The sequence below is a fragment of the Impatiens glandulifera genome, chromosome 6, assembly GCF_907164915.1.
Source record: "Impatiens glandulifera chromosome 6, dImpGla2.1, whole genome shotgun sequence".
Classification (NCBI taxonomy): Eukaryota; Viridiplantae; Streptophyta; class Magnoliopsida; order Ericales; family Balsaminaceae; genus Impatiens; species Impatiens glandulifera.
In genome coordinates this window covers 53,836,560-53,848,911 of record NC_061867.1, presented here as the reverse complement: position 1 = coordinate 53,848,911, position 12,352 = coordinate 53,836,560, and the positions used below count along the sequence as shown (strand labels likewise).

Genomic DNA, 12,352 nt, shown 5'->3' with positions numbered 1-12,352 from the left:
GAGTATAAGAAAATGAAAGAGAGTTCTCCCATGAAAAAAATTAAAAATATGCAATTCTCATACCTTTTCATGATTATTTTTATTCCCTCAATCATTTGTTTGTCTAATGAATCAACTCGGGAAGAAAGAAAGGTAAGCACCCACCTTAAATCATCAATTTACAATGCATCATATGAAGTATACTAAAATAAAACTATATTTGTATATTTAGTCTCATTTTAGGGTATGTACAAACTTGAAATGTTTATATATATTGTTTTTTATTTGAATTTGTTGAGAATATTAAATTTGGTATTTTTGTAGGTACACATCGTTTACATGGGAAGCCTCCCCGAAGGAGAATACTTAGCTCGCTCTCACCATACTAATTTACTTCAATCTCTTGGTCTTAGCAATAAGTAAGTGGTTAATTTATTTCACATTTATTATTTTTTGTTTCTTCAAATAGGTTTAAATGAAATTATTTAAAGTTAATAAGTTAAATTATGTGTTCTCTTAGAATTGTTAATGATATACTCGTTCCTAGGGATGGTCCCAGAATTTACGGTTGGGGTGGGCTTGAAAAAATTTGGGGTGACCTTAAAAAAATAATGAGAAAATTCTGAATAAAATGAGTATATAAAGGTAATTTTGACCATTTTTTAATAAATATAAAAATAAATAGTGAATTGTATTGAAAATTTTAAATAAATTAGCAGGTATTGTCAAATTTGAACCGTAAAAAAATAAAAATTCGGTTTAGGCTTAGGCCCACCCGAGCCCCTACATAAATCCGTTTCTGCTTGTTCTCAATACAATGATTGTCTTAAAAATGGTCAGTTTGGCACAAAATAAGGAAGATAATCAAAATTAGACAACAATACCAGATATTTGAAAATTTTAAATTCATCATTCTAATTAACTTATATATTACTATGTAATTTATTTACCACTAAATAATATGTATCAGTGTGATTAAGACGACATTGTTGAGGAGCTATTCAAGAAGTTTTAATGGTTTTGCTGCGAATATCACGCCGAGTGAAGTATCAAAGTTGAAAAGTAATGAAATTATTTTTATTTTTTTTCATTCTAAAAACTAAAGTTTAACCTTAATTGCAAATAAATGCATAAGGGCTTTGCTCTCTTGATGTAAAGTTACTAGACATGTTATTGACCTTTGTAGAAGAAATTAAGGCTTCAATTTAATTTCATCATTGATTTAAAAACTTAAATAATGATAAATGACTACTATTCAAAAATATCACTAATGTTGAAAAATGTCTAATTTACAATTATGTTATGTAGGCATGGAAGGTGTTGCATTTGTTTTCCAAAGTCATGAATATTATCTTCAAACCACAAGATCTTGGGACTATATGGGTTTGTCCCTAGATGTTCCTCGAAATCTCAAAATTGAGAGTGACATTATAATTGGACATATCGATTCCGGTGTATTACCTGACATGGAAAGTTTGGCAGACCACGGTTTAGGCAATATTCCTACAAAATGGAAGGGTGTTTGTCTTGGTGGCAAGAATTTCACTTGTAACAAGTACGTGTTATAAATTAATCATCATTTTCTCTTCATGATTTTGAAAGTAATTTTATGTATAAATCTTGTTATTCTTCAATCAATTATGTGATTAAGGAAGCTTATTGGAGCGAGGTACTATGCCGGAGATTCAGCAATGGATATTTTATATCATGGGACTCACACAGCCTCCACTGCAGTTGGAAGGGTTGTAAGAAATGCCAACTTTTATGGCATTGCAAATGGAACCGCTAGAGGAGGTGTTCCATCATCAAGGATAGCTTCATACAGAGCGTGTGAAATGACTTGTACGGGTAGAGATATCATGGCCGCCTTTGATGATGCCATTGCAGACGGAGTTGACATTATCACTATCTCAATTGCACCTTTCCCACCTTTAAATTTAAGTGAGGATGCTGTTGCTATTGGATCATTTCATGCAATGGAGAAGGGCATACTAACTGTACAAGGTGCCGGAAACATAAAAGTTCACATGTTGAAATCGGTTTTAAGCTTTGCACCCTGGGTGTTTACTGTGGGTGCTAGTACTACAGATAGAAAAATTATCAACAAACTTGTTCTTGGAAATGGCCGCATACTCATTGTAAGTAGTCTATCCAACTTACTTGAATCATTTTAATCTTTTTTATCTATAACTAATTTACACATTATTGTTAAAAATAAATGGATAGTCGGTGTAAGTTGTTCAAAATGTCATTTTTAGTGAAACTCGAGGAGCAACATCATGGATATTGAGCATAACACAATTTACACGAAAAAAATAAGGAATAAGAATTGTTTAATCTGATCTTACTTTACCTTATAAAAGTTGTGACATTATCAATTTTGTGTCGTTGGCTAGAGTACTACAATAAATCCTTTTGATACGGGCAACCTCAACAAGAACTTGGTGTATGGAAAAGGAATTAGCAGACATTGTAACGAATCAAGTGCAATGTAAGACTTATTTATTTTTTTCTTTTGGAAAATAATTTAAAAGACAATATTAATCAACCTTTATAATTTTGTATTCTTTCACTACACAAATTATTTTTAGTCTTACATTTCTCTCTAAATCTTGAATATCAGGCAATGTATGGAGGATTGCATAGACCCTTATTTGGTGAAGGGAAAAATAATGGTATGTGATGTTAATGAATCTAAGGAAATTCTGAGCCTAAAAGCTATGAGTGCCGGTGCAAGTGGCGTTATTTTTCGAAAAGGTGATGTAGGAAAAGATATTGCTGATGTTTCACCTATGCCTACTGCATTTTTAAATGACCCAGATTTTCGTTATATCGAGTCTTACCTCAAGTCCGAAGTATTGCCCTCTGCTCGAATACTAAAAAGTGAGAGTATTAAGAGTCAATCTCCCATCTTGGTTTCTTTGTCTAGTAGAGGACCCAATATAATTTTACCAGAAATTTTAAAGGTGTGTCATTTGATTTGTAGTTCAATTTTTTTTTTTTTTTAAATCCGATCATATATATCATGTTTTCTAATAGGTTTTTTTTTTTCCAATGCTTGATAGCCTGATGTAGTTGCACCGGGCATAACTATCCTGGCAGAAAGTCCTACAGAGAATCTTATATCTATGGGAATACCCGGTGCAAAGTACAACATCCATTCTGGAACTTCTATGGCATGTCCCCATGTTACTGGAGCAGCTTCTTTTGTAAAATCAAAACACCCCGATTGGTCTATTTCAGCTATTAAATCATCTCTCATGACTACCGGTAAAAATACAATAATTCAACAAACTTTATATGGTTTGATAATGATAAAATTTTACTCATGGTTAATCATAATATTTGATTGGTTGGTTTGTGTGTAGCTTGGAACATGAATAATAAATACAACCCAGATGCTGAACTTGGTCATGGAGCAGGACACATTGATCCATTGAAGGCGGTATATCCTGGACTCGTATATGAGACCTCAATTGATGAATATTTCAACTTGTTTTGTACCTTAGGTTCTGAAGGAGAAAAATTGAGAAAAATGTTTGGATCGAAGCAAACGTGTCCAAAGGGGATTAGATTGTCTGCAAAGGATCTCAACTACCCAACAATGACGGCACCGGTGACTAAAAACTCGTCTTTCAATATTCAATTTTCAAGAGTAGTGACAAATGTTGGATGTGTAAACTCCACTTATCACGCACAAGTTAGTAAAGGGGACAACGGGATCTCTATCAATGTGGAACCGAGTATTCTCTCTTTTATTACTTTAAATGAGAGGAAAAACTTTGTTGTGACTGTCACCGGACAATGGCTCAACCAAGATCATCTTTCTTATTCCTTGGTATGGTTTGATGGCACTCATTCGGTTAGAAGTCCCATTATCTTGTATCAATCATCTATCCTATGATTCCTTTTATGTGATTACTTGGTTGTTGATTTCTAGCTTGAATAACTTTGGTGGATTATAAAAGTTTAAGTTAAAATTTATGTATGAACCTCAAATATATATAATTGGCCAATTACTTTATTTGGCGTACTATTTTGTCTCTTTCCCTTAATGCTAATATAAGAGATATGTAGGTGATAATATCAACCATAACTATTTTACAAATATAGGCAATTTCTCCTTAATCTACAAAAATTTAATTCATCTAAATTCTTAATCACATAAAACTTTGAGAGTTGGGACATAATAAAAAATAACTATAAATTTGAGTATTGTCTTTTGTACTATTTATTATTTTTAAAATTATTTACACATAACTAAAGTTGAAGTTGAGTCTCATTTAAACAAACTATAAATTTGAGTATTGTCTTTTGTACTATTTATTATTTTTAAGATTATTTACACATAACTAATTAAAGTTGAAGTTGAGTCTCATTTATTTTATTAATTGACAATTAAAAGGTGCTAAACTCAGACTTAATTAGTTAGGGTTTCCAAATAAGTCCAAGTGTCTTCAACAAAAAACTCTTATGTCTAGTTGTTTTTCACCCTCCTTATCTTTTAGCTGTTTTGAAGCTGCATATTTATTGCGTAATAATTAGCATCTTATACATTTATATCGCATTATTATTATTATTATTATTTATTTTATATATTAAAGTTATAAAATCCTTCGAATAGCCAAGATCAACGGTGAAAAAGCAGTGGATGATGATGTCACGAATGATGCATTAGCGATGAATTTAGGCTATAAAAGAAGTTCAAAATGAATAAAATCATGTTTAGAGTTGGGCAATGGGTTGAAAAAATATGAACTGACACGATCCAACACGATATTTGTACGGAACGACACGATACGATACTATCTCACTCGGGTCTTGGGTTGACACGATACAAGCACGAGATGACACGATCACGACACAATTATGAGTTTATACGATCGTAACACAGTTACGAGTCGACACGGACACAACACGAGTATAGACACGACACAAGTATAAACATGACACAAACACGAGTATACACATGAAACAACATAAACACAATTAGTCACATAATCTAAGTTACTCACATTAACCTTCTCTAAGCCTATTATATTTTTATTCAATTAATAAATTATTTAATTTCATAAATATAATATTTTTAATTAAAATTAAACATACTAAAATACAATATTAAAATATTAACTTAAATAATATTAATAAAAATAAAAATAAAAATAAATAAATTGTATGTATAAAATATGAGTCTATTAATAATTCTCTCCGATGTTAATTTATTAATTACTCATAAATTTTTTAATTTTTTATAATTTCAATTATTGTTAATACATTAAATAATAAATATATGAGAATAATTGTCCTAATATAATAATATATTTATAATTTCTACACACCTTTCTCACTTTCTTTTCTATTTTCTTACTCAAACTATTTACTTATACAATAATATTACCAATTATCAGTCTCTCCCAATCACGTATTTAATTATTTATCATCAGATTATTTAAAAAAAAATTAAATTACTCAAAAAATTTACAAGTTAATAAGAAACTTTACTTAACAAAAAATAATAATTTATAAAATAAAAATATTAAATTAATTTTATTAATTAAATAAAAATATAATTTATAAAATTAATAATAATTCAATAAAATACAATAAAAAAACTTAAATTAATTTAAAATTTTAAATTTTAATAAAACATTTTAAATAAGAAACTTTATTTTATCGTACAAAATCTCCGCTACTTTTAATTATATATAATAATAAATATCATATACCTAATTAAATAATTATGTATAAATTCTTATATAATATTTTAAAAATTATAAAATTTCACATTTATCATTTATAACTAAATATTTATAATATTTTTTAAATAAATTAATAATTTTATAATAACAAATTTAACTAATTTTATTTGGATAATTATTTTTATGTTAATTGATATTCAAATTATTATTTATGACTATATATTATTATTTATGACTATAGGTTAAAATTTATATTTACACATTTTATATATTAAATAATTTTTTAAATTAATTTAATACATTTAACTTATTAAATTAATTTAAATTTTGTAAATTAAATTAAATTAATAATCATATTTTATAATTTTTACTAACAATATAATTTAATATATATAAATAAATAATTAAACTGAGTGTGTCTTTGACACGATTATAATGTTTTTCCCTAAATTAGGTCTTTTATTATTGATTTATTGATACATGCCATACATTATTTTAATCTTTCACTGTATGAGGTGCATCATGATTACTCAGCATAAGACAATTTGAACTCATGATTTGTGCAACAAAATTTGAAACAATAATAGTATTATTAAAAGCATGAACATGTTAATGACATGGGACTAAGATAAGAAGACATGAGTCATAAAAGAAGACATGAGTCATAAAAGTCTATAATGGCTTCCTTGTTTGTTTGATTTTCTGGTCTTTTATGATTTTAGTTAATATTCCTATGGAGTTATAGGCTTTTTTTTTATAATTTCCCTATGATTTCACAATTGCGTAAATAATTAAGAAATCTAAAACCAATATTTTATAATCAGTTTAAATTAATCAATTATTTTTAGTTAATGGATAATAATTACTTTAAAAATTTTGTTCAAAAAAATATACATTCACAAATTTCATGTTTAAATTAATCAATTGGTAAAAATGAAGTCTACAATTCTACCCTTCGGTTTATTATATTGTAATTTGGTACATAAAAGATAATAGAGTTGGACTTGGATCAACATGAACCGACACGAACCGACACGATCCAACATGATATTAGTAAGGAACGATACAATACGATATTATCTCACTCGGGTCATTGGTGGACACGACACAAACACGAGACGACACAATTATGAGTTTATACGATCGTAAAATGATCACGAGTCGACACAGATACAACACGAGTATAGACACGAGCACAAATATGCACATGAAACGACATAAACACAGTTAGTCACACGACCTAAGTTACTTAAACTTACATTAATATTTTCTCTAAATCTATTTAGAGTTAAATTAATCTTAAAAATTTAATTCTTAGTTTTATTATAAATAAATTACACTAATTATTTTTATATAATAAAGACAGTTTAAAATAAAAAACCAAATAATTATATTAAATATACTAAATATATTTGATAATTATATATATATATATATATATATATATATATATATATATTACAAGTATTTATTATTTTACCGATTTATTTGTAAACATATTTATATGAATAATTAATTATTTAAAAATCATTACACAAATAATTACCCTATCATATTTTAATTATATTAATTAAAATTTTATATTATTAAACAAATCTGAAATAAAAATAAAAAAATAGTTAAAATAGTTTGAATAATTAAATTAAAAAATTAAAATATTTAAAATTAGTAAAAAAAATTAATTAACCATAAAAGCATCTTCAAACAAAAATTTTAGATTCATGTTATGTGTCTATAACTAGATTAACTTAAGAGTCACATTATTTATTTTTGTAATTGTGTTGGTAGGTAGGCTAATTTTGTGAGTCACATTATATGTTTATGCAATTGTGTTTGTAAGTAGGCTAACTTGTGAGTCACCTTGTGTATTTTTTTAATTGTGTTTGTAAGTAGGATAACTTGCTAACTATGTTTGTAAGTAGGCTAACTTGTGAGTCACATTATGTGTTTTTGGGACAACACAAAACACGAATTTAAATACGAGTTAGCACGACACAAATAAACTCGTCGACACGAATTAATACAACACGAAAGAGCATGTAAATCATAATATTTTGAGTGTTAGAAGGGTTAATAAAAAAAATGTATTATTATTGACTGTGATTGCATATATATTAAATTGTTTAATATATATATATATATATATATATATATATATACCATGGTTTAAGATCTATTTTTTTTGGATGTTATGTAGAATACTTAATTTTAATGAGCTAGAATGTGAGAAATTCATTAATAGAGGCAAATCTACTAGAGATCCATGGATTTCGACCTTTTTTGGGAATGATTTAGGGCTAGGGGTGGCCATAATTTATTTAACTCAACTAAAATAAGCAGTCATGAATGAAAAGTCCTTTTTTCTGTTTTCTTAATTTGCCTCAAAAGAAAAGGTTGAGTAATTTACACGTAATTAAGCTTAATCTACAAATATTTAATTCTTCTAAATTCTTAATCACATAAAACTTAGAGAGTTGGACATAATAAAAAAAACTATAAATTTGAGTATTGTCTTTTGTACTATTTATTATTTTTAAAATTATATACACATAACTAAAGTAGAAGTTGAGTCCATTTAATTTATTATTAAAAGGACAATACACGTGCGTACAACTACACTATCGCGTGCATACAATTGCTCAAAAGTCAATACTTGACTTCAAGGTGCCTATTCAATCGTCCCTATTGTCAATATCTTAGTAGATGACCCGAGTGATAATATGGTAGTTTGCTTGACTACGATCGGTTTGTATGTCTTTTTGTGAGATCGATACGATAATAAACTTGATCTTTTATCATATTCATGTGCATACTCGTGTTCGTGTCTATACTCGTGTTATATCCGTATAGACACGAACACGAGAATGCACATGAAATGAGATACTATCTTTTTCTCTAAATTTATTTAAATTCTTATTCAATTAATAAATTATTTAATTTTAATAATTTAATATATATAATTAAAATTGAACATAATAAATTAAAATATTAATTTAAATAATATAAATTAAAATAAAATATAATAAAAAAATAAATTATATGAATACAAATGTGAGTTCCTAATAATTCTCTCTATATTACTTTTATTAATTAATTCCGGTAGTGGTAGTGGTAGTCGTGAATGTGGCATTAACAATAATAGTGTGAGTGCCAACATTTTTATGAACGGCTGCACCGCGAACAAATGCACTACCGCGTGCATAAAATTGTTTAAAAGTCAATATTTGGATTCAATGTGCCTATTCAATCATTCGTATTGTCAATGTCTTAGTAAATGAACTGAGTGGTTTGTCTTTCTATCTATGAGATCGATCTAGTAATAAAACTTTAACTCTTGTCGGAATAACACGAAACACAAATTTAAACACAAGTTAACACGACACGAATTAACATGACACGAAAGAGTCCATGTATCATAATATTTTGAGTGGATCAAGACACGACATACACATATAAGATTGAGACACGATACAATTGAGAGTCTAACACAACTTGTCCGAGTCGAATACGACCGTTTATGCATGATACCTAACTCTAGGCGAGAGCGTTGAAATTGATGATGGAGTTGGCGGCGACGGCGACAGTGTGAGTTCCTACAATCTTATAGACGGCTACACACCTAATTAGTATATAAAGGATGCTTCAATGATTGATCTATCTATATAAAATTATGTAAATTGAGCATGGTCAAGGTTATAAACAAAAAAAGTATTCATGCAAGTATTGAAGGTGGTTATTGTGGTTGTTGTTGCTCTATTACTCATGCAGCAACAAGCACGGGCAATTGAAGCAGCTAATCATTCAGGTGGTGGTAGCAGTGACTGTGGCAGTAACAGTAATGATGTGAGTGATAATGTTTTTTTGGATGGCTACACCTAGAACAAATGCACTATCGTAAGCATACAATTGCTTACAAGTCAATATTTGGCTTAAAGGTGCCTATTCAATCATCTGTATTGTCAATGTCTTAGTAATGGACGAGTGGTTTGTCTCATTTCTTTGAGATCGATCTAGTAATGAAACATTAACTCTACTTAAAATTGTTAGAGTTTGTGGCCCGAATTCTTGTTGGGTCAGCGGGCTTTGCCCGCACTATATGGACCTGTAGTCTTAATGGGTTTGCCCCTTTTAATTTACATCATATTCTAGGGTTAAACAATATATAGAGATTGCGGCCGTCTTTTCTCTTTCATACAGTTTTACGTTGTCCACCAAAATTCTGTACAATCTTCGTTATAGTGAAATCTTCTCTTCTGCCCGTGGTTTTTCACCCGTAAAGGGTTTTCCACGTAATCTTGGTGTTCGTTCTTCTTTATCGCTTTTATTCTCTTTTATTGTGGTTTGGATTCTAACAAATTGGTATCAGAGCCAAATTTGTTTGTTTTATTTTTTGGTCATGACCACGATGAAATACGATATTCCGCTGCTGGATCGTAACACCAGATTTGCGTTATGGCAAGTGAAGATGCGAGCTATTTTGGCACAGATGGATCTGGAAGATGCGCTATATGGCGCTGACAAGATGCCGTCTTCGTGGACTGATGAAGAGAAGCAACGAGCAGATCGTAAGGCTCTATCGCAGATTTATCTGCATCTGTCGAATCAGATTCTTCAAGACTGTTTGAAGGAAAAAACAGCTGCTGCACTCTAGCTAAGATTGGAGCAATTATGCATGACGAAAACGCTGACTAACAAGCTACACTTGAAGCAACGCTTGTATTCCCAACGTATGTCTGACGGTACGTCTTTAGAAAACCACTTAACTGTTTTTAAAGAAATAGTCTCTGATTTGGAATCTATGGAGGTTAAGTACGATGAAGAAGATTTAGGGCTCATATTATTGTGTTCACTACCTCCTTCGTATGCTAATTTTAGAGATACCATTCTCTATAGTCGTGAGACTTTGACTCTGGATGAGGTTTATGATGCACTCTTCTCGAAAGAGAAGATGCATAAACTTGTTGGTTCAGATAATATGGCTGAAGGCCTTGTTGCACGAGGCAGACAGCAGGAGAGGTATTCTAGCAGCAATAACCGTGGCAGGTCAAAATCCAAGAACAGAGATAAGACGTGTAGGTACTGCAAGAAGAAAGGTCATATTGTTGTTGAGTGTTATAAGTTACAGAATAAAAATAAGAGGGCTGGTGAGGATCATAAGAGCAATCAACCAGAGAAATATGGCGAAGCTGATGTTGCTGAAAAGTACAATGATGGAGAACTCCTCGTTACGTCTGATATTGATTCGAAACAGAGCGACGAATGGATTCTTGATTCTGGATGCACGTTTCATATGTGTCCTAATCGGGACTGGTTCTCTACATATGAAGTGATCTCTAGAGGTACCGTTGTGATGGGTAATAATGCATCTTGCAGAATTGCTGGTATTGGTACGGTTAGAGTTAAAATGTTTGATGGCACTATTCGAACACTTGGTGATGTAAGGCACGTTCCTGACATGAAGAGAAATCTGATCTCATTGAGTATTCTTGATTCTAAAGGGTACAAATACACTGGTGAAGGTGGAGTTGTGAAGGTCAGCAAGGGGTCTCTTGTTATAATGAAGGGACTCAAGAAAACTGCCAATTTATATGTTCTGCAAGGCTCTACGATTACAGGTGATGTTGTTGTTGCTAGTTCGTCTTTGTCTGATTCTGATGCAACAAGATTATGGAACATGCGTCTAGGTCACATGAGTGAGAATGGCATGGTCGAATTGAACAAGAGAGGGCTTCTTGATGTGCAGGGTATTACGAAGCTGAAGTTTTGTGAACACTGCGTTTTTGGTAAACAGAAAAGAGTTAGGTTCTCGGCTGGTATTCTTAATACGAAGGGGACGCTAGACTACATTCATTCTGATTTGTGGGGGCCTTCTAGAGTACCATCTAAAGGTGGTGCGTTCTATATGTTGACTATTATAGATGATTTCTCTAGGAAGGTTTGGGCATTCTTTTTGAAACAAAAGAGTGACGTGTTTTCTACCTTTAAAGAGTGGAAGTTAATGATTGAGAAGCAGACAGGGAGGCAAGTGAAGCATCTCCGAACTGATAACGGTTTGGAGTTTTGTTCTAATGAGTTTAATACTTTATGTAGAACTGAATGTATTGTGAGGCATCATACAGTTCGACATAATCCTCAACAGAATGGAGTTGCAGAGAGGATGAATAGGACTTTGATGGAGAAGGTGCGTTGTATGCGCCTTAATGCTGGGCTGCCGATGTCGTTTTGGGCTGAGACCGCTGCGTATGCATGTCATCTCGTTAATCGCTCTCCTTCGACTGTTATTGATAAGAAAACTCCACAAGAGGTATGGACTGGTTCTCCTGCTAGTTATTCTGATTTGAAAATTTTTGGATGTCCTGCGTATGCTCATGTGGATAATGGGAAGTTAGAGCCTCGTTCGGTGAAGTGTGTGTTTATAGGGTTCAAGCAAAGTGTGAAGGGATACAAGTTGTGGTGTCCTGAGACTAGTAAAGTCGTCATCAGTAGAGATGTTGTTTTTGATGAGACTAGCATGCTTCAGGGGTCTCCATCTTCAACTCCCTCCGAGGGAAATCAACAGAAGTCAAGTATTGAGGTGGAGCTTGAAATTGGGTTGAAACCTACACCAGAGCAAACTCCAGAGCCTATTCCAGTTTTAATGGATGATGCTAGCTCCTCAGAAGCACCTCCACAAC

General features: G+C 31.0%; 1 protein-coding gene across 1 annotated transcript; it reads left to right on the top strand.

The window, feature by feature from the left end:
• The first annotated feature begins 318 nt into the window (after positions 1 to 318).
• Positions 319 to 3,883, top strand: LOC124943908 (subtilisin-like protease SBT4.3). Its single transcript, XM_047484365.1, has 8 exons — positions 319 to 398; positions 950 to 1,041; positions 1,288 to 1,534; positions 1,631 to 2,117; positions 2,376 to 2,470; positions 2,603 to 2,945; positions 3,045 to 3,249; positions 3,348 to 3,883. Exons 1-8 carry the CDS (start codon positions 319 to 321, stop codon positions 3,881 to 3,883), a joined length of 2,085 nt encoding a protein of 694 aa, XP_047340321.1.
• Positions 3,884 to 12,352: the final 8,469 nt, after the last annotated feature.

Bases quoted from the DNA above. Each gene is read 5' to 3' on its own strand.
- LOC124943908 (XM_047484365.1), top strand. From the start codon at position 319: ATGGGAAGCCTCCCCGAAGGAGAATACTTAGCTCGCTCTCACCATACT. The intron at 2,118-2,375 runs GTAAGTAGTCTA...GTCGTTGGCTAG, and splicing joins GAAATGGCCGCATACTCATT to AGTACTACAATAAATCCTTT. The intron at 2,471-2,602 runs GTAAGACTTATT...CTTGAATATCAG, and splicing joins TGTAACGAATCAAGTGCAAT to GCAATGTATGGAGGATTGCA.